The 26,054-nt window shown below is 50.2% G+C and overlaps 3 protein-coding genes across 3 annotated transcripts in view; 2 read left to right on the top strand and 1 right to left on the bottom strand.

Moving 5' to 3' along the window:
- CEP19 (centrosomal protein 19) overlaps positions 1 to 25,953 on the bottom strand; it is a gene marked incomplete at its 5' end in the record, with an annotated part of 119,861 nt that extends 93,908 nt beyond the window's left edge. Inside the window, one exon of the mRNA XM_083868592.1 lies at positions 22,918 to 25,953. Within this exon, the coding sequence (XP_083724718.1) occupies positions 22,918 to 23,019 (102 nt within the window). The remainder of the gene's footprint in view (positions 1 to 22,917) is intronic.
- Positions 2,196 to 14,996, top strand: TF (transferrin). Its single transcript, XM_083868262.1, has 17 exons — positions 2,196 to 2,419; positions 4,558 to 4,721; positions 4,905 to 5,013; positions 6,197 to 6,388; positions 6,584 to 6,719; positions 6,994 to 7,049; positions 8,089 to 8,258; positions 8,374 to 8,560; positions 9,511 to 9,665; positions 9,785 to 9,878; positions 10,527 to 10,556; positions 11,226 to 11,384; positions 12,483 to 12,627; positions 13,111 to 13,175; positions 13,287 to 13,471; positions 14,180 to 14,366; positions 14,764 to 14,996. Exons 1-17 carry the CDS (start codon positions 2,377 to 2,379, stop codon positions 14,799 to 14,801), a joined length of 2,115 nt encoding a protein of 704 aa, XP_083724388.1. The 5' UTR covers positions 2,196 to 2,376; the 3' UTR covers positions 14,802 to 14,996.
- SRPRB (SRP receptor subunit beta) lies at positions 17,141 to 23,851 on the top strand (the record flags this gene model as incomplete). The annotated part of the gene is made up of 7 exons (XM_083868589.1): positions 17,141 to 17,246; positions 17,372 to 17,466; positions 18,321 to 18,398; positions 19,513 to 19,595; positions 20,097 to 20,233; positions 21,038 to 21,092; positions 21,763 to 23,851. The coding sequence occupies 7 exons, from the start codon at positions 17,141 to 17,143 to the stop codon at positions 21,977 to 21,979; spliced, it is 771 nt and encodes a 256-aa protein (XP_083724715.1). The 3' UTR covers positions 21,980 to 23,851.
- Positions 25,954 to 26,054: the final 101 nt, after the last annotated feature.

Genomic DNA, 26,054 nt, shown 5'->3' with positions numbered 1-26,054 from the left:
TAGGATTTGCTAGCACCAAAAGGAGGTGTAGAAGCACCTCTGCATGTGGCTGGTGATGTTCCAGATGACTTGTGGCTGGACATCTGGAAATGCAGGAGGATGCTGGAGTACAAGAGGCATTGCAATCCAAGCCTCCTCCTTCACCCCTGGATTTACCCTGATGCCATCTGGGAGAGCAAGGGAAAGAGATGTGAAGTGAACACCATCCATCCCATCAGCACATTACAGCCATCCCCTGGGCAGGTAGAGAAGGCATGGAATGCAAGCATAATGTGAGAAGGGAGAGAGGAGCTGTGAGTTGTCCATGGAAAAAGGTCTGGGAACCATATGCAGAAGGCAAAGATAGTTTGTGCTCTTCCAGCAAATGCTCTTCTTTTATTTGACTAGATCCTTTGTTTTCCAAGCTCTCTTCTGCATCTTTCCTCTTCATCTGTCATGTGGTAAAAGTATCTTTATCTGGGTAGTGCTGTAACTACTTGTGGAGTCAGTATGTCCAAGAATTCCCACCAATATTGATGTGCTCAGGTGTCTTTGTTGTTCCAGCCACAATTACAGTTTCTCAATATATCTGTTAGAAGAGGCATCTTGGAACAAATCAGTAAAAGGCTCTGGAAGAACCACGTGGGACAGTCTCCTGCAAGCCCTTGTGCTTCTTCTTCCCATGGATGGGGATGTTGCTGAGGCTGCATGAGTGAGACAGGGATCAGTGAGACCAGCAGCAAGCTGGGGATGGATTTCAGTGGCATCTACCTGTCTTGGTGGAAAAAGACCTTGGAAGGCTACAGCTTGCTGGAGTAAATATGGATGGGAGATCTTCTAAAAGGAGAGGCTTGAAGTGGAAGAAAGTCAGTCAGTCCCCCTCCAGCTGCAGTGTATTTGGAGACACTCTGGACACAAGAAATTCTGCTCTTCTGGGAAAGCAGAGGGTGAAGGGATGAGAAATAGGAACCAGCCATGCTGAAGGAAGTGCTACAGAGGATGCTGAAATAACCAGGGTGGCCAGGAGTGTCTCTCACTCAGTCACAGGCAGGGTGGGATCCCAGTGCCACAGTGGAGATGGTCATTGCCTGAGGGACTCCACCCTCCCTGGGTCACTCCAGAGCCAAATCCCTGGCCTGGCACTGGGCTCCCACCTGTACTGAAGCCACTCTGGGCACCATCACCTCCTGCAGGTCACTTTGTCCTGAGCCTGCTGGGAGAAGGGACAAGAGCCAGTCCAGGTGCTTCCAGTCAACCTCCATCTGTGTAGAGAGTGAAGACTGTAGGAGAGGGAGGACCTGTGCAGGGGATCCAGGAGATCCTCCCTCCAAGGGAGGCTCGTGCTCATGAAAGCAAGCCTGGGAGCTGGACCTCCTGCTGGGCTTCCAACAGCAAACCTGTAGCTTCTGTGGGTGCACATGGTGAGTGGACCAGCCCTAGCAGTGGTCTAGGGATGCTGTTTGGGCTCAAGGGCTGGCTGATGTGCTCCAGGGAGTTCTCAGTTTGTGTTCATGTGCCAGAGGCTGAAGCTGCTCCTGTACCTGGCAGAAAGATGGAGACATGAAGGCTGGGACAGCATCACAGAGGGTGCCCTTCATAAACCAAGCCATGCCCCACTGGCCCCAGGGGGACAGGCCACGAGTGATACAATCGGATGGAGGTTTGCAGAGGAAGTAGGAGGAGGCTGACTGCTGATCTCAGCATTTCTTCCCAGGTTCATCCCAAAAATTTACCCAAAGTGCAGCGTGATGCTTCCTTCTGTCTGCAGGGCACTTATGGAGCTGTCTGGTCACTGCTGTCGGCTTTTTTTTTTTCCAGGTGATGTGTGACAATCATTTACTGCCTTTCAAACCCGCTGCCATCGCCAGGCGCACGCAAGGGAGCGGGCAGGCACTCGGTGCTGCGAGCCAAGGGGTGACGGGCACCTCGGCAGCACTGACTGGCAAACACACAAAACTCGGCTCTGGATCCAGCAGGACTTTCTGAGATTAGTTCTGGGCAAGGCAGGGGGTGGGCAGCACAAAGAAAATCGCCGCTCCTGCGGCGTTTCAGCCCGCAGGAGAATTCAAATGTCACAACTTGGGAATTTTCCATCTGAAGCCCCTTGTAAAACGCAAAGCGCTGTGCCCTGCTCTGACTCCTGCCTGCGGAAGGGTTCAGTGCCAAAGTGAAAGGCTTCCTAAAAAGGGGCTGATCCAGGGAGGGGGGCGATTTAGGAGCTATTGAGAAACAAGGAAGGACAAACAGTGTTAGGTCATTGCTTCTGCAAACACAGCCAAGGCTGTTCCTCTATAAAAGGGGCAGAAAGCGGTTCCAGAACCATCACAGACCTGGAGGGGACGGTCTGTGACCAAGGCTGCTGCACTCCTCCCTCGGCACCCGACCCCCTGCTCAAGCATGAAACTCGCCCTCTTCACCGTGCTGTCCTTCGGGATAGTGGGTAAGTGTCTGCTGGAAGCAGCCTTCGGGGGAAGGAAGTCAAAACCTCCGTGGACCCCAGGCTTCCTCCAGGCAAGGCTGTTTTGGAGCTGCGGCAGAGCCAGAGCCAGGCAGCTGTTTAGGAAGAGCCGGGACATGAAGCGGTGCTGGCTTTGGCAGCCGTGGATGTGTCAAGGAGGACGGTGTTTTGAGTGTCACCGACGGCAGCTTTGGGCAGCCCGTGGGGTGGAGGGAGGGTTGCAGCTCCCCACACTGCCGATGCCCATCCTGCAAGGAGGAGGGATGCTCTGCTCCCACCGCCAAGAGGAGAATGCCTGGGACAGGCTCCGCACTCCTGCTCTCACGGGGTGAAGGGAAAGATCATCCTCCAGCCAACTGATGTGCTAGGAGAGGGGCACGGGCTCAGCCAGGGAGAAGAAACTATTGCTAGACCTGCCTGCCAAGCTAGTACATGTGTTTGGTTAAACCTGAGGGCAGTGACAATAAAACGGAGCTTAAATAATGAAAGATGTGGTGTGCTCCCCACTCTGCTCCTGCGCTACTCTGTCCTGCTGCTGTGGCTGCACTTCGCTCAGGCTCCTGCATATTTTATGTCAAATCTGTGCTGCTGCAGGGCTGGCTCTGCTTGTAGCTATTCTTTCCTCTTTCTCTGCTCATAGCTCTGGCAGGCAACGGGGAGGTGGCCGTGGCAAGGAGACTGTTGGCTGCACCTGGCCTGGGGATTGATGCCTGGACAAGGAAGGAGGGATCTCCTTCCTGGAGCTGACAGCAGGTCTCTTCTGATCCCCCATGAAGTGTGGTGGTGATTAATGTCCTCTGGTAGGAAGTGCTCCCTGTGCCTCTGGCATCGAGAAATCCTTCAGCACCTCTGCTGAATATTAGCATGTAAAGGTTTTTTTTTTTTTTTTAATGGTTCCTCCTCTTCCTCCCCTGCACAGAAAGAGACAAGAGGTCACCCAAAAGGTCTGTGGCAGTGGCCGGGGCACTCAGGCGCCATTCCCTTCTCAGTGTCACCCAGTGCAGCTGGGTTGACTCCCTCAGGAGGTCCCCACCCAGCCTCTGCCCCAGGCAGGATGCTTGCCAGCATTAGGTTAAGGCAACCATGGCTTTGTGCAGCCAAGGCTTGAAAAATTTATGATGAACTTGAAAAACATATGAAAACAGAGGTGGTGGCCATAGGAATTGAGGCTAAGGATTCTCCCTGTAGCCAAATTTAGCACCTCCACTGGGAGGCTCAGAAATCAAGTAAAGAGAGGCTATTTCTGAGACAAAAGAGAAAATGGAAATGACACAGGTTAATCTGGAGGTGTTTAGATGAAATGTGCCATTGACAGTTTGGAGGGAGAGAGGGGTGCAAGTGGCCTCTGGGTCTGCACAGCCCTGCCAGGAAGGGGCAGACTGAAGGTAAAGTGTCAGCACAGGCTGGCCACATGCTTGAACTGCAGGTTTCCAGCATTTCTGGGTTCAGGTTTCTAGAGGAGACATGAATCTGCATCCACCTGAGGCTTTTGCTTTGTTCTGGTCCTCCAGAGCAGCCACTCAGCTGCTGAATTTACTGGTCGGGGGACTTATGGAAGGACTGTGGTGGTGCTATGGCATCTCTCATGGGGATCAGTGGAGCAGATGAGACATAGAGATGGTTCAAGATATCAGATCATTCAGCTGCCAAGGCGGTGAGAGTGGCAGTGCATTGCACACAGCCTGGCCAGGTCAGAGCTGCTCCCCCTCTGGGGTTATTGGCACAGGCACTGCTTCAGTGCTCCAACTTTTCTCTCCATTTTTGCCAAGGCTTGAGCTTGATTTCTATTGAAATGTGTGGATTTATTCTCCTAATCCTGTGGACGTTGCTGTGAGTCCAGGCTGCTTGAATCACAATAGCCCAGGGACAGGAATGATTATCCCAGATGTTCCTGATGGTGCACATGGCAGGAAAGAAAGAAAGAAAGAAAGAAAGAAAGGACCTTCCTGCACGTTTTGGGAGATCCTACACATGGCCATCACCCAAGGCTGTGACCACAGGGAAGCTGTGACCTTGTGCTCACAGGGAACCATGGACCTTGTGCTCACAGAGATGCTGTTTTCCTCCAATCAGTGCCTTTCTACCTCTCTGAGACTACTCATTTCTGGTTCTTTCTACAGCTCTGTGTTTTGCTGCTCCCCAAAAGCCAAGTGTCAGGTGGTGCACAGTATCCGCACCAGAAGAGAAAAAATGCAGTAGCCTGAAGGACCACATGCAACAGGAGAACTTTGCTTTCAGTTGCCTGCAGAAAGCATCATACCTCGACTGCATAAAAGCCATTTCGGTGAGTGGGCAGCAAATTCCTTTGCTGGGATGCTTTAGCAGCCAGTTACACCTGGAGATGGAGTTTCCTTTCAGTCACTCACTGTTACCTGTGAACCCCCTGATGTACTCAAGGATTCAGGAGAGACTCTGGGAAGCACTTTCCCTGCTCTTTGTTAACTGATGAAATCTCTTTGTTGTTTAGAATAGCGAAGCAGATGCCATTAGCTTGGATGGAGGTCATATTTTTGAGGCAGGCCTTGCTCCCTACAAGCTGAAGCCGATCGCTGCCGAGGTCTACGAACACAGTGAAGGTACATTTCCATGCAATTTCTTTAAGGCAACTGGTGGTAACAAACTGAGAGTGCAAAGGCCATCCTTTCCATGCAGAGTTTCCATATATTTTGGTTGGGGGTCCAAGATATTGCCCCTGGTTTCCAGCTCCCAGAAGGGAAGGTGTGGGGAGGCAGTTCAGGATCATCACCCACAGTCACAGGATGCAGTGCCCCATTTCTTGTCATTTGCTGCAGTGAAGGTCTCTGACCCGATGAGCAGAAATCATGGTCCTCCTGAAACATGGCATAAAAACTGTGCTGGTCCCAGAGATCTGCTTTCAGTGGCCTTAAACTCTGTGGGTAAAACATGGAGCTGGGAGGCAGAGATAAGTTCTGTGATTTTCTGCACAGTCATCAAGATGAAAAAAAAAAATGTTTGGAGAGGCAGCAGCATTACTAGTGGTTGGGAGGGACGTCCAGTTGAGATCACTGAGGCAAGAAATGAAGGCAATGCCCAGGAAAAAAGGAGAAGCATAAAAAGGGCTCTGCAACAACCCCTTCTGACCAGAGTGGACCCATGGCTCCATCCCTATTCACTGATTGTACCATCCTTCATCTCTCCCATCTTTTTCCTGGGAGCCAAACAGATGCTATTTCACATCCAAAGCTCCCAATCTCTTTTGACCCCTTCCCTGGAGTTCAGCCTGTTTGTACACAATATTCAGGATCAAAGCAACACAGCAGAGTCATTCCCAATGTGGTAGCTAAGAAAAAGATCTTGAACCTTTAAGGCTGAGGTCTTTACCACCCCCAAAACTCAGTCATTGTATCCATCTACAGCATGTGAGAGACTGGGTAAAATTTTAAAGACTAAATAGGAAGTTTCAGTCTCATAAGGTGTCCGCGGGCAATGGCATTTGAGAAGAGACTTGCCAGTGGAGATTTGCAAAAAGATTTGTTGAAGCTCCTTACAAAACTACAGCACCTTGAATGCATTTTCAAGTCACTTACTGTAAGTTGTAATGTGCAGCATTAGTTCAATATGGGCAGCATTAGCTCACCCCCCAAAAATTGAGAAAACCACAACTGTTCAACCAAATTTGCTGATGATTTGCAAGTGCAATCCATATTGTTTGTTCCCTGATACTTCGGGTTCAGCAGGATTTGAAATGTTCCTAAGTCCTCTTTCCTCATTGCTTTACTCCTTTTCCCTGCACTGCAGGCTCCACTACCAGCTACTATGCCGTGGCTGTAGTGAAGAAAGGAACAGACTTCTCCATAGATGAGCTGCGGGGCAAGACCTCCTGCCACACGGGGCTGGGCAGGTCGGCTGGCTGGAACATCCCCATTGGGATCCTCACCCACCGTGGGGACATCGAGTGGGACGGCAAAGACTCAGGCTCCATTGAGCAAGGTGAGCTGGGGCATGGTGACATTGGCAGTGGGAGTTTAGCCAGGGCTGGTGTCACAGTGAAAGGGGTGTTGCTCAGTCTTCTGCGGGGGTCTGGAGGTAGCTCGCAGGGCACTGACATTTCTTGTGGATCCCCTTCCTTCCCAGCCCTCCTAAAAGTTATTTTTTGACCAACTATTGCTTCCTTCTCCTCCGTAGCTGTGGCCAATTTCTTCTCTGCCAGCTGTGTTCCTGGTGCCACCACTGAACCCAAACTGTACCGTCAGTGCAAGGGGGATGCCAAGACCAAAATGTCCCGCACAGGACCTTATTCTGGATATTCTGGAGCTTTCCAGTGAGTGAGAGATATTTTTCCTTTGGGGAAACATTCTAGCCCCGACACATGCAAGTTTTTCTTATACCAAGGAGGGCTGTGTTGGAATCAGGGGTCCTGAGGAGACTGAAGTACTTCTCTGCCATTACAATTTCTTCCCTTCCAGCATAGCTTTTTTTGGGGAAGGCCACTGCTCTATGGCTGCAGTTTATGCCAAAAATAATCTGTTGAAATGGGAGATAGGGAATCACTGTGTCTGTTTTCCTAATTTCTCTTCTGTTCCTCCCACCTGCAGATGTCTGAAAGATGGGAAAGGAGAGGTGGCTTTTGTGAAACACACAACTGTTCAAGGTACACCTGCAAGATCCCTCATTTCTCCTCTTTCTGGTCCCACCTCTCGCTGCCTTGCCATCCTACAATTTGTCTACACTGTGCAGTACTTTCATTCCTCTCCAGGCCCAAACGCTTCTTTCATCTCTTGAAAAAAGTTTTGTACATTGTGAACTGACTCATCCCTGTTATTGAGAAATGGGATTATGGTGGATCCATCTTTTCTTCTCTGAGGTTCTTCTTTGTAGTTGGAAAACCTGCTTGGTGCCATATCTCAGACCAGCTGTAATGTGAGCAACTGAGTAGGTCACCTATCCCTCTGGAAGGGATTTTGGAGGGAATTCACCCCACAGCAAGAGTTCACTAGCTCTGTGGAGACCAAGGATGGCCTGGCACACCCAGGACCTACAGTGACGTCAGTGGAGGCTCACCAAGGTGGTCGTGGGGCAGGGATAACTGTCCTGCAAGGAGGTGGGATGGCCTTCATCAGCCTGGCAACTGGATACAAGGTGGAATTTTTTTCCCCTTGAGGACAGTGAGGTACTGGGACAGGCTGTCCAGGACAGCTGTGCACTCTCCATCCTTGAAAGGTTTCAAGATCTACCTGGAACATCCTGCTCTGTCCTTGCCTTGACCAGGGATCTTCAAAAGTTCCTTCACACTTGAATTCTCTTGTAACCTTGTGATCTCAGTCCTGGGCTTTGTCTTCAGCCTTGACATTAGTCACCTACTGGCCTTCACAGAGTATGTGCAGCTCCTGACCGGCTCAATCCATCTGTATGGGATTTGTAAACCTATTTGTATCCCTTTGTGCATAAATCTTTGTTCTTGTGGGTTAGTTACAGCAGAGGCTGAGGTGATCTCTTGATCTCTCTTCCAAAGGCATTTCCTTCATATGCCCAAGATGACCCCATTTTGCAAGGGAGGTGCCTGCAACCTGTCTTCTGCAAAGAATTCCCCCCAGAGCTTCAGCAGACATAAATTAATTACAAAGTTTCCAAAACTGGCCTTTCTGTCTGTTTTCACGGTGATGCAACTCATGTTTCCTCCCTTCTTTCAGAGAATGCCCCAGCTGAGAAGGATGAGTACGAGCTCCTGTGCCTGGATGGCACCCGCCAGCCCGTGGACAACTACAAGGCCTGTCACTGGGCCAGGGTTCCTGCTCACGCTGTCGTGGCTCGAGATGACAGCAAAGTCAGTGACATCTGGAACTTCCTCTCCAAAGCACAGGTATCACCAAGCTCTCCTTTCCTTCCTCTAACATCCCCTGTCCTCTGGTTTTGATTGCTTTCTCCAGCTTTCCAAGAGTGGGGTTATTTGCTGATTATTTTTCCCTTGCTGGCAGGAAAAATTTGGCGTGGGCACAACCAACAACTTCCACCTCTTTGGGCCACCTGGCAAGAAGGACCCAGCCCTCAAAGACTTGCTTTTCAAAGACTCTGCAGTGCAGCTGAAGCAAATCCCGTCACTGATGGATTCTCAGCTCTACCTGGGCTTTGAGTATTACAGCGCTGTCCAGAGCCTCCAGAAAGGTAGGCAGGACATCAAACACCAATGTCATGTCAGCATGGGCTGTGTGGAAGAGTTGGCATTGGCAAATAGAGCCTGGCAAAAGGAACATGATGTTTTTTCAGACACAGACTGTATCGTCTGCAAAATATTTCCTGTGAAATCACAGAACCCTCACAAACTTCACTTACATTGACAAAGGAATCTGTTGTACCCAAACTCAAATCACCACATTGACAAAATGGAAAATCTACACAAACTCCACACCAGTTATTCAGATGGTGGTAGAGGTTGGGCATGATCAAAACTGCTGCTTAGAAAAGCCATTTCTGGGATGTAAAAAGAAGGAACATCTCAGGACACCAGGTTCAGACACCTGAGGGAAACAGTGTTCTTGATTTCCATCTAGACTCATCAAACATTTTCTGATAACTTTCTGAAAGTCAAATACCTCACAAACGATCTCTGAAACCCACTTAGAACTCATTCAGTACAATTTAAAGTACTTCACTTCTGTTAGGTGGTGTTTATGGAACAGGGTGAATGGACTTCACATAGCATCAAACCAGATAATTCAAGTGCTGTTTTACAGAACATAACTGGGTTATAATTTTCGAGCTCAGTCTGGTCTTAGTCTCATGGCTGTCTGGGCTGTGAGGAGCGCAGAAATGTGGTACATATGACAGGCAGCAATTCCAAATACTGTTATCACAGGGGTGTTTAGTGGTTGTGCTGTTTTAGCTAACAGAAATCTGCCTGAATGGCCTGCATTATGCAGCAGTTCACCCTTCTGACCTGTAAGTAGATTTTTGAGCCTACTTCAGCTCAAGAGCCACCTTTTCTATTCTTAGAATTAATTAACAAGAACTCTTTGCCCTGAGCAGTACCAGGCTGGTGTGTACAGGTGGTTTGTGGCCGAGTCCCTCGCCCCAGGACGTGGCCCATCCCTGTTTTCCCTGTGCTGCCTTTGCAGACCGCCTGACCCCCAGCCGCAGAGGCAGCAAGGTCCAGTGGTGTGCCATTGGCAGGGATGAGAAGAAGAAGTGTGATGTGTGGAGCGTGATGAGCAACGGGGATGTGGAGTGTGTTGTGGCAGAGGACACCAAGGAATGCATCACGAAGATCATGGTACAGCTGTTTGTTTGTTTTCCCTTTTCTTCTCACTGTGAACTTCTCAGGTGCTTCTTTTACCATCTGAACTCTGGAAAGCACTGGCAGTGTTTCATTTCTGTATCTTTCCCTTGCAGAAAGGTGAAGCAGATGCCATCAGTTTAGATGGAGGCTTTGTCTACACTGCTGGCATGTGTGGCTTGGTGCCAGTGGTGGCAGAGAGCTATGAGGGTAAGCACAGCTCTGTCTCAGGGTCCAGGGATGGGGAATGGGCTGGTGCCAAAGTGCCAGTTTTATTCTGGAATCTTACAAAGCAGCTGCAGTGCTGCATCCTGCAGAAATCACAGAATATCCTGGGTTGGAAGGGACCCAACAGGATCATCAGTCCAACTCATGGCCCTGCACAGACATTCCAACAATCCCAGTCTGTGCCTGAGGGAATTGTCTGAAGGCTCCTGGAGCTCTGGCAGCCCTGGTGCTGTGCCCATTCCCTGGGGAGCCTGGGCAGTGCCCCATCACCCTCTGGGGGAGGAAGCTTTTCTTGATATCCAACCTAACACACTCTGAGGCAGCTCTGCTCACTATTGCATGCCTTGTCTTTTCATGAAAAGCAGAACAGCCCTGCAGAGCAGACATGGATAGTCAGGAACTCTTCTTTGTTTTAATTAGGATGCCCTGGTCCTTTAGCACCAGCCTTGGTAAAACTGCTTGTTTTAGCTCAGAGGAGCAGCAGGAGGCTGTGCTTTGTTTTGCTGATGCACAAGGTGTTACATGAAATGGTCACTTCTACAACAGAGTTTCTCCAGAAATTAGTGAGATCAATTCTTTTGGATTTGAGTTATCTTTAACTTAACATCTTCTTCTTCTCCCCTCCCACAGATAATCACTGCGAATCACAAGAAGAACCAGGTAATTACTGCCAACAGAGGGACAGAAAACAGTCCAGAGGGATCTAAGTAGAAAAGTAGATATGAGTCATGAGTGGAGAATAAATGGACAGTCTCCACCCAACAAGTGTCCAGTATAGACATTAGAATTTTGGGAGATAAGTTTAGCAGTTGGAGGGAAAATTAGGGCCTGCAATAAGATCAAGGTGAAGCATTTGATATTGGCAGAGATTGGTGTGGTCACACCATAACAGTGGCAGGCCTGTGAATAGAGAAAGAGGGTCTGGGCTGCAGCATTAGGAAATTCGAGAATTCTAGTTCTTTCTAGAAATGGAAAGGGGGAGAGGAGGGGAGGGTTTTGTCCTTTGCTAAGGAGAGAATAAGGAACCAGGAGTGGCTACGAAATCATCACAGGTGTCTTGCCTTCTCATAGGCTTCTCATATACCTCAGAGCTTTGGAGGGCAGGGAAATGTCAGATATAATAATTTCCCAGGAGTGTGGGGAAAGTAGATACATCACATCTACAAACTCTTCCATTGTTGCTGCCTGGCCAAGGCAGGACAAAGCACAAAGTAATTCTGTGCTGTTTGTAGGTGCCCTTTCCCAAGCGAAGCCAGTGCTCTCTCCTAAGGGATCATAGTGGGATCCTTGGGTCAGGCTTCAACTCTTCTCTATTTTGTCTTCTGAAAGCAACCTACTATGCTGTGGCTGTTGTGAAGAAGTCTGACAAGGACATCAACTGGAACAACCTGCAGGGTAAGAAGTCGTGCCACACCGCCGTGGGGAGAACTGCTGGCTGGAACATCCCCATGGGCCTGATCCACAACAGGACAGGCAACTGCAACTTCGGTGAGTCCAGTTTGGAATCCATTTCTTTGAAGTGGGAAATGTTTTACCATCAAAAAATGTTTTACTATCCCTCATTGGATTTTCAAAATTTCTTGCACCTCAAAGATGCCCTCCTGCGGGAAAACTCTGCTATTTAAGGTTTCACTGAGCAAAAGTTTAGGCTTTTGGTGTCTGCTTCAGAGTAAGACATGGCACATAAGCTGCTTTGGGGGTCTTTGCTTTCTTTTTACATCTCTCCCCTTGGGCCTGGTGCTTGTGCAGGGTGTGCAGTGGGGATAAAAGATGAAATCAAAGGGAAGGGAAGGGCTGAGAACAGGGGACAGAGGCTGATCTTCAAGAAACCTAAAGAGTCTGATCTGACTGCCTGAGAATTCACTGAGAGTTATGGTCCAACAAAAATAATTTGTAAATGTTATCAATATTATCAACCAAGACAAAGTAAGCATATATATATTAAATCTCTAACCACATGAGGATATTAGTATTAGTAAGTTTTATTCTTGGCTTCTCTATCCTCCTGCCTTCCTTTCCCACTGTCCCTTCTACCTCAAGAGCTCTGACACTGCTGCCAAATGCACCTCTGCTGACCCTTAAAGGTTGTGGAGGCTCAGGCTGGCTCTGTGTGAGCTGGGAATGGTTTGCAGGGAAACATTCTTCTATTTATGCCAAGATAGTGCCTATTGCACTTGAGCCTTGGCCCTGCTTCATCACAGAGTCACGGAATCATGAATGGTTTAGGTGGAAAGGGACCTTAAAGCCCATCCCATTCCACCCCCTGCCATGGGCAGGACACCTTCCACTAGACCAGGGCGCTCCAAGCCCTGCCCAACCTGGCCTTGGATGCTTTCAGGTATCCAGGGGCAGCCACAACATCTCTGGATAACAATAACAATAATTATCAATGATAACAGGACTCAAGTTCCATGGTCAAAGCTGGATGCATGTGATTTGCTGCCCACTAAGTCATGCTCCTTCTCCCAGCCCATTCCCACCTCCCCAGTGAGCGCTGACGCAAACTCAGGGCGAGAACATGTTATTAAAATAAAACCTAACTTCTCAGGGGCAGGAAAAGTGACTTTCTCCTATTCCTGCCTCCAGATGAATACTTCAGCCAGGGCTGTGCTCCCGGGTCTCCTCCCACCTCCCGCCTGTGCCAGCTGTGCAAGGGCTCAGGGGGGGTCCCTCCGGAGAAGTGCGTGGCCAACAGCCATGAGCTGTACTACGGATACACTGGGGCTTTTCGGTATGTGCTGGGGACACCTGGGCTGCCTCAGTGCCCTGGGGCTGCTCACACAGGGGAGGGCACAGGGGAAATACAGCCTCATGTCAACACTGATTTGCTGACCTACTCTTTTTCTCCATCACACCACTGAAAGTACATATCTCTGTAATACTAGACATGTGCTGTGTGCTTTTTCTTTGCTTTCTGAAAATGGATGTAAAATATCCCCGTTCTGTAAAACTCAGGTTCTGCTGCCTCCAAGCAAACTCAGAGAGGCACAAGCCCTCCCACAATGGCAGAAGTGCTCCTCTTTTAACATAAATAAGGAGTGTAAAGACTGTGTTTCAGATATATCTAAAAAATTAGATATATGTGGCAGGGCTTCTAGACCTGGATGTCCTCAGAAATTAGTTGTATAGAATAAGACTCAAGTTTAAATCGAATCTGTAGGAAAGGGACAAGATTCAAGCACTTACCTCACTGGCTTCCTTTTCTACTTCCCAGGTGTCTGGTCGAGCAGGCGGATGTGGCCTTTGTCAAGCATTCCATCGTTGAGGAGAACACTGATGGTACGTGGTCAGGGCTGCCTTCCCCATCTGCATGATTGCTTAGGTGGTGTTGAGGCTGATGTTCTCCTGCTACACAAGATCTCTCAATCTCCTAACTCATTTTCTTTAAAGGCAAAAACACAGAAAGCTGGGCCAAAGATCTGAAAATGGACCAATTTGAGTTGCTGTGCACTGACGGGCAGCGGGCAAATGTCATGGACTTCGCAAGATGCCACCTGGCCAAAGTCCCTACCCACGCTGTGATGACACGTCCTGAGAAAGCACAACAAGTCCGTGAGATGCTGGAGAACCAAGAGGTTTGTAGTGCTGAGAATAGAAGAAATATTGTCAGCTTGCTCTGATTTTCCCCAAGTCAGTGTAAGGTGGAAACTTTTACCTCACTGCTATGGGGTGACAGCAGTGTCCCTTGGCCTCCCCCTTCCTCCATCCCTTCCCAAGTGTTCTTTCTCCTCTGCCACCTTACAAATACACCTTAAGGTAGCAGTGGGATTGCAGCTGTTGCTGCTGTCACACTACACTTGTGTGACATGCGTTTATCACCTCCTTTCCAGCCTCTGCTCTTGCTGGGTTGTTTCAGAAACTCCTTTGTGGTGCCTGGTCTGTGCCACAGCTGGGTCAGGTTCAGCCCCAACAACCTCCCTGCACACACACAGTCCTAGAGCTGCTGGGCTGACCAGAACCAGGCTAAACCATCTCTGTTTCTCCTCGCAAACATTAATATCAGCTCCACCATCAGGGTCTGGTGAGAGGCACTTGGGGCGTTTTGCTTCTACTCATGGTTAAGTTACAGGACCTGCTGGCAGCATCTCTGCACACAGGGACATGTTAAAATTGGGGAAAAAATGTGCCAACCAGTGAGCAGTCCCTCCTCTAAGCATACAAACAGAAGGTTCATTCCTAGATTTCTGGAGCCTGGCTTGGGGCTCCCCAGGCTGGTGGCGAAGAACCAGGAACAGGAAGTAGGCCAGCTTTCTACTTCTCTCCTCTTTGTGCTTTTATTTCAGAGGCTGTTTGGAGCAAAAGGCTCCAGGAATAAAGATTTCAATATGTTTGCGTATGAATCCAAGGATCTTCTGTTCAAAGACCGGACAAAGTGCCTGGTGAAGCTCCGTGATAAAATGTCGTACAAGGAATTCCTTGGAGATAAATACTATGCTTCACTTGCCAGCCTCAACACCTGCAATCCATCAGGTAACTGGAACAGCCCCAGAGGAAGTCCTGAATTGCAGTTCTTACCTTGCAGGCATGAGCAGTTTCTTCTGGAACTGTCCATTCAATGCCTTTAAAGATGCCAATATTCTTTTCTCAAAGTTCCTTCAGTGAATTGAGAACAGACTTAAAATCTGCTGCTCTGGCAGCAATGCAAATAAAAGACTTTTCCTCACCCTTGGAAAATATGGACTTCGAGAAACTGCAAGAGAATCCCCCCAAACCCATCAGTGTGGGGTTTGTGGTTAAAGCTCTTTTTTTTGTGGCATGCTGTGGATTTTCCATGGTGTGACATTGTTGGCATGGCTGGGTGTGTGCAGGTGGGATGGGAGTGTTTAAAAGCGGGATCTGAACTTCTCCCTGTCTTTTCCCTTTCCAGATCTTCTCCAGGTGTGCACCTTCCTTGAGGACAAGTAGTGAGATGGGAAGGATCCTCGAAGTGAGGAAGAAAACCTCAAGCCATGACTCCTCTCGTGCCTTCAGCACCGAGCATTGACCCGCAGAGGGCCCTCTGCCTTCACTGCTTTCTCTGCCCTCCCTCATCACTCTGAAAGTAGCTCTTTGAGACTTTACCATTCTCTGCTGCCAGAACAGCAAAAAAAATAAAATCTCAAATCTAAATGTGTGTCCTGAGATTTTTCCAAATGATCCTTAAGTCCATCCCTTGCTCAGTGCTGTAGGACAGTGACAGATACCAGCATGGCTGTTGTCCCTTACTGCTCTGCCCCTCAGAGAAATTTCTTGCACCATTTGCCAAAGGAAAATGGACCGAATATACCCTGCAGCCTGATTAACAGATGCTTTGTATTCTCTGTGCTTTTGCTTTGCCTAGATTATCGCAATGACTCCCCAGCAGGTGAGGGTTCCCCAATGTGGTCGGGACACAGGAAGAGAGAGAGTGTTTGGGTCAGGGAAGCTGAAGGCTGAAGAAGGAATAAAAACCATTCCAAACCAAAATAATACAGTGAGAGAAGGATGGGAGGTGTGAACAAAAATTCCTGTGCCCCAGATCTCAGGTGGCTGGGTCTGAGTCTCTTCCACCAGACAGAACCCATTGAGCAGACACATGCATTGATGGGGAGAGTCCAGACTTAGGTTTCCTTCCTAGAAAAATCTAGGACTTGCTCAGGAATGTGGTTGTTCTGGTAGTCTGTCTGATTTTGTGCTGCTGACCTGATAACAAAATGCAGTCTGATTTGCCTGATTCTGAGCCACAGTGAAAATAAAAAGGCGAAACAAAAAGGGCTGCTGAAGCTCTCTGCTCCAGAGGAACAGCCTGGGCTCATCCAGGGTGTCTCAGTCCTGCTGTCAAGGCAGACATGGAGGAGCTGCTGAGAGCACAAAGTTCCTGGCTTTGAGGGAATGAATATTTTGATGATTTTTTGATGCATACAGTAGGTGTGATGAGAACTCCACCAGCCTGGCTGAAAATCCCCCTGGATGGCAGAAATGCAGAGTGTGACAGGAAAGGATGAAATGTAGTCCCTCAATTTATATAGGATGAATACACTGGACAGGTGTTTTTTTAACCCGTTCTTCAAAAGTAGCAAAGAAAGAGAATTGGCACCTCTAACAGGCTGTTTATACAACTCAGTATGGCCACAGTTAGAAAACTTTCCCCTAAAAAAGCTGCATTTGATGTCAGGTGTAGGCCCTTGTCTCGTAAGTAGAAGGCATGGATAAAAGGAGCCTCACTAGAGGATCACTCAAGGTGGAAAGGATCTCTGGGGATCTTCAGTCCGATCTCCTGCTCAAGGAAAAGGATCAACCTGGGAGCTCAGGGCTTGACCTGCAGTGATGGCAACTCCACAACCTCCCCGGGCAGGCTGTCCTGCTCCGGGCAGCCCCCAAAATTACTCTCATATCCACTTGGAACCTGAATAGTTTTCAATGTATTCCTGTAACTCCTCACCCCGCACCACTGTGGGAAGCCTGGCTCTGCTCCCTGATGCCTGGTACAAACAGCCCCATGGAATGATCAGGGTGTGGGGACAGAGTGGCTGGAAAGCTGGAAACGCCCTGGGGGTCCCGGTGACAGCAGCTGGACAAGAGCCCAGGTGTGCCCAGGTGGGCAAGAGGCCAGTGGCCCCTGGGCTGTCCCAGCCGTGGTGTGTCCAGCAGGCCCAGGGCAGTGACTGTCCCTCTGTGCTGGGACCTGTGAGGCACCTCCAGCCCTGGGGACAGTTCTGGGCCCTCAGGACAACAGAGACACTGAGGGGCTGGAGTATGGCCAGGGCAGGGAATGGAGCTGGGGAAGGGGCTGGAGCACCAGGAGCGGCTGAGGGAGCTGGGAAAGGGGCTCAGCCTGGAGAAAAGGAGGCTCAGGGGGAACCCTGTGGCTCTGCACAACTCCCTGACAGGAGGGGGCAGCCGGCGGGGATCGAGCTCTGCTCCAGGGAACAGGGACAGGACAAGGGGAAACGGCCTCAAGTTGTACCAGGAGAGGTTCAGGTTGGACATGAGGAAAATTTATTTCCAGAATGAGCTGTCCAGCCTTGGCATACCTACCTGGGATTTAAAAACCCTGTGTATGGGACACCCCGGGACCTGGCTGGGTGCCGGCCTTGGCAGCGCTGGGGTCAGAGAGCTGTTCCAGCCTAAACCATTCCGTGTTTCCCCGGGTTCCCCCCAGCGAGTCCCTACCCGTCCCAGCTCCTCACGGGAGAACTACAGCTCCCATCAGCCCCCGCGCCCCGCCCGTCCCGGCGTGCCGCGGGTCCGGAAGCGGAAGTGTGGCGTGGCCACGTGTGCGGGCCATGGCGGGCGGGCTGGAGCCGCACCTGGAGGCGCTGCGGCGGGAGCTGCACGGCCCTGCCGTGCTCTCCGTGCTCGTCGCGCTCATCGCCGTCGCCATCACCTTCCGTGAGTTGGGGGAACCTTCCTTTCCCCCCGCCCCGCGGGCTGCCGGCGGCCAGTGCTCGCTGAAGGTGCCGCCAGCCGCGGGCTCAGGTGTCCCCTTGTCCTCCTCATCCTCCTCTCTCCCGCAGTGATCTGGCGGTTCGTGCAGGGCAGGAGGAGCAGCCGCAAGGCCGTGCTGCTGCTGGGCCTCTGCGACGCGGGGAAGACGCTGCTTTTCGCGCGGGTGAGCGGGGAGCGGCCCGGGGGCCTCTTGTGCGGAGGTGAAGGAGTTCCCTTTAGTGCGGTTTTTAATCCTGTAATGAAGCTTGAAAGTTGGGGTTTATAGATGTAAGGAGAGATGGAGACCGAGTTTTGCCTACCACGGAGGAGTGTCAAAAGAAATTGCGTTTTGGTTTCAATTTGTCATAGTAAATGACAAATTAGGGATACATGACCTCACCGCAGGCTGCAGCTCCTCCCGAAGGGCAGCTCCAGTCTCTGCTCTCCGGGACCAGGGACAGCACCCCAGGGAACGGCAGGAGCCGTACCAGCGGAGATTTAGGTTGGATATCAGGGAAAGATTCTTCTCCAGAGGGTGATGGGGCACTGCCCAGGCTTCCCAGGGAATGGGCACAGCCCTAAGGCTGCCAGAGCTCCAGGAGCCTTTGGACGATTCTCTCAGGCACTGGGTGGGATTGTTGGAATGTCCGTGCAGGGCCAGGAGTTGGGCTGATGATCCTGTTGGGTCCCTTCCAACCGTGGATATTCTGTTACTGTTAAGTCTGAAAATAAAAGAGGCACAGCCATGCTTACCGTGGCCCCAGCTGGAAAACTCTGAAGGATTTGCAGACCCTCTCCTGTTAGTGGAGATTTACAACATAAATATATATACTTTTTTTCCTAATGACCATTTTTTAATTAATGGGGGAAAGCAGCCCCAGCAGTATTTTCTGCAGGAAACTGAGCTCACATCCCCAAAGCCCGTTGCCCCTGTCAGAGCATTTCAGTTTCTGAGCAGACTGAGGGGGCTGCAGGTGGTGCTCTGGGGGTGTGGAGGCCCTGGGGGTGTCTGTTCTGAAGCTGTGCCTGTTCCCCCAGCTGCTGTCGGGGCGGTACCGGGACACCCAGACCTCCATCACCGACAGCTCCGCCGTGTACCGGGTCAGCCAGGACAAGGTGAGTGCCCAGCCCCAGCCCTGTCCCAGCTCTGCCTGCAGCCTCTCCCTGCTCCCTGTGCTCAACCTGGGAATCTTTTGTGCTGCTCAGCCCCAGCTTGGGCTGAGTGCAGGACAGGATTTTTCCATGCTGAGAAAGTTTGGGTGTACTGGGATGTGTTAGAGCCTGCTGGGCTCCACAGGTTCTTTTTCCTTTGCTTGTAAAGCAGTGAAACCTTTCTGACTGAAAGCAACACCTGTGGGTTGGAGCAGGAGGGAGATTTGGGGGGCGTTTCACTGTTCTGTTGCATTGGTTTATTTCCTCAGCAGTAATTTCTGTTTCCCTCAAGAAAACCTGAAATCAAAAGCTTTATCAGGCTTAAGCAGAGGCTCCAACTGCACTTTCTGTGGTCTCAGAAGGGATTTTATTATTTTTAGGTTCTGGGCTGCCACAGACCTGGTTATTTTCAGCTTTTGGCAATTCTTTCATTCTGGAAATCTCTTTCTTGTGCTGGATGCACACGTGGCAGGGAGAGCAGAATGCTGACAGCACCTTAACTGGGGGTGAATTGTGAAAGTAGAGGCTGGTTTTGTGTCTTCACCTTCTCAGTCATTATTAACAACAGTGATAATTAGGTCACAAACTTGTAAAAGGCCATGTATAGTTTTTAATTTTTTTCCCATTTTTGTGTCTCTTTAATTGATAAGTATTTCGAAGGGGTGAGGCTGCAAGGCAGATTGTTGCTTTTTTGATCCTGTTTTCAATCATAGCCAAGGTTTGCAATAAAACCCAAGAGCAGTGGGCAGGAAGGGGCTGCTGCAGCCTTATCTTGGGAGCAGTGACGTGGCCTTGCTCAGCTGTTTGTTCTCTCCCACGTCCTGCCTTTGGCTCTTTCCTTCCCTGGGAAGGGAAACCTTTGCAGCTTTCAGTTAAAAAAAGGCATTTTTGCGTTGTTCCCAGCAAGGTTTGGTGTATTTGTGTGAAGGGGTGAGGCTGTAGGTTTATTTTCTGTGTCAGGGGCAGGTGGGATTGTGCCTTCAGGACACAAATCCAGGGTCAGGCTGGTTTTCCCCAGTCTGTGATCACAGGAACCCCTGGATCAGGTGTTGTTAACTCCTCCTTGCCTGTGTTCCAGAGCACCAATGTGACCTTGATTGATCTTCCAGGCCATGAGAGCCTGAGGCTGCAGTTTCTGGAGAGGTTCAAGGCTGCAGCCAGGTAACGTGGAGGGGATCAGCAGGGGAGGAGGGAGTGATCCTTTGGAAAGGGATAAACGCAGTGATGGAGCTGGGAATGCTGTGGGCTGGGCTGGTGGTGCCCTGAGAGTCAGAGCTCTGCTGTGGGGTGGTGCTGGTTAATTTTTGCTTTGCCTTCATAGAATATCCTGAGTGGGAAGGGACCCACAAGGATCATGGAGTCCAGCTCCTGACCCTGCACAGATCAATCCCAAAAATCACTCCATGAATTTCCTACTAACTGTGCTTGTAGTGCAGCAAGAGGCAAAGCCACTGCAGCAGGGAGGTCTGGGGGATGTGGGACACCCTGGGGCAGGCAGGGGAAGGACTCCTGCTGCAGCTGGCCACGGGCTGTATTTCAGCCAGCACTGCCTGGGGCTGGGTTGTGACCAGGTGTGCAAATCTCAGCCCAGGCTGGAATACTTGCAGGGGAAGGTGACTGCAGAGCTTCATCCCCGTCACCTGTCCTTCCCTCTTGCCCCAGAGCCATCGTGTTTGTGGTGGACAGCGTGGCCTTCCAGCGGGAGGTGAAGGACGTGGCAGAGTTCCTGTACCAGGTGCTGGTGGACAGCACTGTGCTCAGGAACGCGCCCGCGCTGCTCATCGCCTGCAACAAGCAAGGTACCCTGGGGCTGGGCCTGGCCTCTCCTGCAGCCCAGGGCTTCCTGCTGGGCTTGGGATTTGGGGTTTCAGCAAAAGGAAGGCTGGAATTTAGGTTTAAACTTTGGCTCCTCAGCAGGAGTGTTTGGAGGGCTGCTTGGGAGAGCTGCAGCTCTTGGGGTGGGTGTGAGTAAAGCAGGTGGCTTTTGTGTGGCTTGTCTTTTGTTTCTGCTTGATTTGTGCAGAGCTGTTCCTCAGTCTTCAGGCAGCAGGAAATAGGATCAGCTGGAGCATAATGAGCTATCCCTACACACTTGGCAGCTTCAAAGTTAAAATGAGTTTTTCAGCTGCAAAGGTTCCATGTTTTCTCTGGCGTAGCCTGAATATCCAGCTACTGGAAAAGGCTCAATTTTCAGACCCCTACAAATTGTGAAAGTGTGGGTCCCTGTATAGCAGTTGGATGTTTTGGGGCAGTATCAGATTTGGTTTTTGTAGTTACTTCCTGCACTAACTCAGGAGCTGCCTGAGGCCTTCATGGTTCTGCATCCCACGGTGGAAAGCACAGGACAGGAGGGAGTACTGGTGTATCAAACCCATCCTGTGAAGTATCTTCCTGCCCAGCAAGAAGAAATTAATTCCCTGCATTGTATCAGACTGTTGAGTTGTTCCCATTCAAAGCTCCCTCATCCTACTGCAGGCACTGCTGTCCTTGTCCTGGTAACTCCAGTGACTGCACAGTGACCTGGCCTTACTTTAGGGGAAGGAACCAGGTTTTGAATTCTGACAGACAGTCAAAGAGCTGATTTCATGTTCTTTTTTCTCTAGATGTTACAATGGCAAAATCAGCAAAACTCATCCAGCAACAGCTGGAGAAAGAGCTGTAAGTATGGAATGGGATCTCAATCCCTCTGACCTTTTCCTCTTGCCCTTTCTCTCTTACCTCATTGCTCAGTGAGCTCCCTGGAGCCGTGTCTGAGTTCTCTGTGGAGCTGGGAACAGTCTGTTCAGTCTGGGGTTTGGCAGTGCTGGGTTTACAGTTGGATTCCATGGCCTTAGAGGGCTTTTCCAAGCTAAATGATTCCCTGGAGCTATAATCCCTTTGGCCAGCAGACGGCAGCAGGGGTCTTTATGCTGTGCCTCCTCCAGGCTGAACACCCAACCTTCTGGTTCTCAGCAGAGGGGTTAGCTGCCACATACTCACATTCTCCAGGAAAATAAGGATTGCTGTTCTGATGTTGAGCATTTGCCAACTACCTTTGTGTGGGTGTTGGATTTCTAGGTAGTTACTGTGCCCTCTTTGGCACTGTTATTCCAGTGTTTACTGTGGGCAAACTGGGATAAGGACATCATCATCCTTTATTTGTACTGTTCTTTATTACAAAACCAAACCTGTTTGAACACCTATCCTTGAGTATCCTCCTACTCCCTTGAGACCTTACACTTGTGTCCTTGGTGTAGCTGGCATGCTGCTGGCACAGCTGGATCATCCATGGTGCAGGTGCTGTTCCCCTGGTGCTCAGTTCCTGACCCTTTTCTTTCTCTCCCTGCAGCAATACCCTGCGGGTGACACGCTCTGCAGCTCCCACCAGCCTGGATGGCTCAGCCACAGGGGGCCCTGCCCAGCTGGGGAAGAAGGGCAAGGACTTTGACTTCTCCCAGCTGCCCATGAAGGTGGAGTTTGTGGAGTGCAGTGCTCGAGGCAGCAAAGGAGAGGAGGGAGAGGCTGACTTGGAGGCCCTCGAGAAGTGGCTGGTGAAGGTGGCCTGAACAGAGATGGACAGGGCTGGGGGGCTGAAGGGAAAAAGATGGTGTGGAGCACTCAGATCTCATCTTGATGTAAAAAGAAGGAACTTCAGCTGGAAGTCAGCACTGTGGTGTTTTCCTCTGCTGCTCTTGGGCTTGGGAGTGACGTGACAATTGCTGGTGTGATTCCCTTTGACTGTCCCTTCATGCTGCAATGTTTTTATCCTCTTCCCTTGCCCTTCTCTGGGCTGCTGAATTTCCGGGTTTTCTTTTTCCTTAATCTTTAGGCTTTTCATTTGGTAGCTACCAAGCAAATTAGGAAGGAAGGCACTGGCAGATGAGTTTCAGAGCATGGAATGTGCCTGTCATTTCCTGCCATGGTTTAGACCCCTGTTGCCTCTCAGAGCCACTGGCCACCTTATGGCTGGGGATGCTGGGGAGCACTGCACAAGCTCCCTAAGTGGGGCAGGCATTGAGAGAATGTGAAAAGCTGGTTTCCTCTTTGTGTCTGCCTTCCCATCTTTCCAAACTGCTGCAGCCCCATTCCTGTGGGGCTGGAGGAGTGTGAAATGCCCAAACCAGACTGCCTGCCCTGCTTTATTCCCTGGGCCCAGCTCATGTCTGGTGATTTCCTCTCCTTATCGGCTCCTGGGAGTTTTCCTTCAGCTGAGGGCTGTGTCCTGAAAGCTTCACTCTGCTTCTCCTTCCAGGCTCTCCTCCCCCAGCCAGGAGCAAACACTCAAAGAGTGGCAGAGCTGCAGGGGGTCATGGCATGAAACTCTGAGATGGGCACAGTTTCAGATCCATACCTGCCTCTATTGTGCCAGGCATTTGCTGTGCAATCTCCTGCTGCCTCTTGCTCCAGTGGCTGCAGGAAGCTCTTGCTTTGTGTGTAATTAATTAGTCAGCACTTGTGGCAAAGTGAGAGGGAAAGTCAAGGAGCTGCCAGCACGTGGGTGTGCTTCCTCCTCCTGGCAGAGATGCTCAAGGAAGAGGGGAAAGAAATGGGAGATTTTCCCAGTTTGTGTCTCACTGCACATTGCAGAGTCCTGGTGCAGTGACATTTTCCCTTTGTTTGTGGCTTTCCCTGTTGTTTTAGGATTGAGGGGGTGGCTGACTCCTTTTTGTAGTTTGTACCCCACCCCTCCCCTCCTTCACCACTCAACTCATCTGTTGTGTTATTTTCCTTCTCTGGGGCTTTTCCTGCCTCCCTTGTAGCATTGCCAAGTGTTGGGAAGAGCAGGAACAGCCTTCAGCAAAGCCTTGTGCTTGTAATGAAGCTTTTGCATTTCCAGCCTCGGGAGCCATCCGTGCTGGAGGTGGGGAGGGTTATATTTACCAAACATGTTAGATTCTTCTGTTTCCTGCAGGCAGAGTCCTGTTGGAACATGTTTGTCATGCTTTGAACTCCTTTATCTGGAGGTCTTAGGCTGCCTGCTTCAAATCCATAATGCTGAAGTGATTCTGGGCAAAAAATTGCTGTTTCTATGGGTGATCTTGCAAAGATGCAGAGGCAAGCACCAGCCTCAGCTTAAAGGGGGGAAGGTACCATGAGGCCATGGTGGGTTTTAAGTTATTCTTTTTAAAAGTATTCCTTAAGTAAATTCTTTTTTGCCTAAATGTTTGTACTCTAGTCTTGCTTCAGTCTGTGTGTTTGCCTTGGCTCTTCCTGTGTCAGATCCCCATGGATGGGGCTCTGCTCCTGCTCAGCACAGTTTTGGGGATCACCTTCCTGCTCTGTGGCCAGGTCTGTGTTGTCAAAAAACATTGTTTTCTGCACACAGAGAGCTTTGGGGTTTTTTTTTTTTTGTTTTTTTTTTTTTTTTTTTTTTTTTTTTTTTTTTTTTTTTTTTTTTTTGTTTTTTGTTTTTTGTTTTTGTTTTGTTTTGTTTTGTATTTATTCCTTGGTCTGACTAATTGAGAAATTGATAATCACACAGCAAAAATCACTGACAAATCATAATTGAAAAGCACTTTGGTGATGTGCACAGGAAAGCTCCAGCCAGCTGTGGTGGCTGTGGTGACAGAGCAGCACTGCTCTGCCCTAGAGGTGGCTTTGGCACCCTGTGGCTTTGCTGGATGTAGATGAGATGCCTCAGCTGTCCCGGGCTGGGGAGTGGCTGCAGGGCCATGGCTGAGCTGGGGCTGTGCCCAGAGCTGCTCGTGCTGGAGCACAGAGCAGAACTCCAGGAGTTTTTTGGGCCTCACTCCATGATTTTTTAAATAATTAAATATTCAGGGCTGGTTTTCCCCCGTGGCTGAAGGAAAAGAGCAGAACTGGAAACTCTGAGTGATGTTTTCTTGTTTTTCTTTATTCCCCAGTCAGCTCTGTGCTTCGTTCTTTGCTCTTCTGACCTTGTTCCCAGCCCGTGGCTCTGCTGGCCAGGCATGCTGCTCCTGAGGCTGCAGCTCAGCAGAGATGGCTTTGGCAGGACAGTGGGATGTGATAAACCCAGCCCCTTCTTGCTCCAGCTGCCTGACCCTGAGTCAGGAACCTGCTGTGTTCACACATCCCCAGGGACTGAGGCCCTCACTGTGCTAAAGCTCTTCTGGTCAATGTTTTTTCCAATGGTTTGTTCCCCTGGAAAAGGCAGATGTTTTTGGAGGAGGATGGTGAGCACAATGATAACTGGGATAGCAGAAAACCTGAAAGAGGAGGAGAGATTGCTGAAAGGCAAAAACAGTCAACATAACAATACCTGGACATCAGCATCCTGAGGGGTGGTTTCCAAGGCTCCCCAAAGCTGTTCCAGCTGTGACCTTCCCTGTGCACAGAGCCAACACCCTTTGTTGGCACCTTTGGGGCCAGGAGCTTCTGTTGGCCCCATTTGGGCCACCTCGTGCACTTGGTGACAGGCCCCTCATGGGGCTTGTCCTGCTGAAAGAAGGACACCACCTCTTGGGACTTGGCCTGGTGCCAGAGAAGTGGAGAAACTTACTGAAGGTCAGGTGGGTGTTCAGAGAAAATATGCCAGATGGAGGTGGAACAGGAATAGGGATAAATGGAGAGAGCTCTTTTTTATGAAGGCTTTGGTGATGCAGAGCAAATCCAGGGCAGGTCCCCTCCTGTCCTCTCCTTTCTCTTGATTGCCTCCATGAATGTGGATGCAGCAGGGCCAAGAGCACAGGGAAAAGCCATGGGGTAAGGACAGCAGGGCCTGAATACATTCAACCTATAAAACCCCTTGCAAGCAAGCCCCAAAGTCACTGTACCCTGCCCAGAGCCCACTGCATTGAAAGAATTGCAGGATTTAAAGGTAGCTCAGTGCTTGACATAAGTAGCTGGACTTGTTAGGCCATGGGTTGAACTTGATGTGAACCCTAAGGCTGTGCTGTGTCAGGCAGAGATGGATCAGAAGGAAATGTGGAGCTGACAATCTGATCAATAATAATAGTAAAGATCATTAATAATAGTTAGAATAGGCAAAACTGCAGTTAATTACATCAAAATGCCGGAGCAGACTGTGGTCTGTGTACAGTGACAACCCCTTCACAGTGTGGATTAACAGAATCCACCAAGCACTCACCAAAACCCACCTGAGGGGTGTGAAACAACCAAAACAGCAACACAAGGAAGAGTGAGAAGGACCCCAGACTCTGATGTGGCTCTTGCTCAGGACTGTGGTGTGAGGGAGGGGGAATGAAACTTTCTAATTGCCAGGCATTTCTTTGTTCGTGGTTCCTCCTCTGAGGCACCAGCTCGAGCAACCAACTAGCAGAACTGATCTGTGTCAATAAACCTATCAGGGATGAGAACCTCAGGTCAAAACCTTCTGCTGTGCCTGCAGCCCCCTGCCCATCAGGGAGATGTGGGCAGGGCTCCTCTGCCGGGCTCCCTTCCAGCCCTCCCCCATCACCGCTGGAGCTGCAGGAGAATGCCCCTCCCTCTGCCACCATTTCTTCCCCTTTCCCAGCTGGAATGTGCTCAGCATGGACCTGCAGTCTCCCCAGGGCTCGTCTTGCTGGTGAGGGGAGGCCAAGGGAAGCACCACAGTTGGAAAAGTGACCTTTATTTAAAAAATAAAAAGAGCATCAAACCCCAGCTGTTCTGCAATAAACCCCTTGTGCTGACTTGTCCCAACGCGTGTGCGGTGTCCCT

The sequence above is a fragment of the Zosterops lateralis genome (assembly GCF_965231275.1).
Source record: "Zosterops lateralis genome assembly, chromosome: 10".
In the NCBI taxonomy this organism is placed as follows: domain Eukaryota; kingdom Metazoa; phylum Chordata; class Aves; order Passeriformes; family Zosteropidae; genus Zosterops; species Zosterops lateralis.
This window is presented reverse-complemented; position numbering and strand designations above follow the sequence as displayed.

Coding starts and splice junctions, on each gene's coding strand:
- TF (XM_083868262.1), top strand. CDS start 2,377: ATGAAACTCGCCCTCTTCACCGTGCTGTCCTTCGGGATAGTGG. Junction 5,014..6,196: donor GGTCTACGAACACAGTGAAG/GTACATTTCCAT, acceptor CCTGCACTGCAG/GCTCCACTACCAGCTACTAT. Junction 11,385..12,482: donor GACAGGCAACTGCAACTTCG/GTGAGTCCAGTT, acceptor TCCTGCCTCCAG/ATGAATACTTCAGCCAGGGC.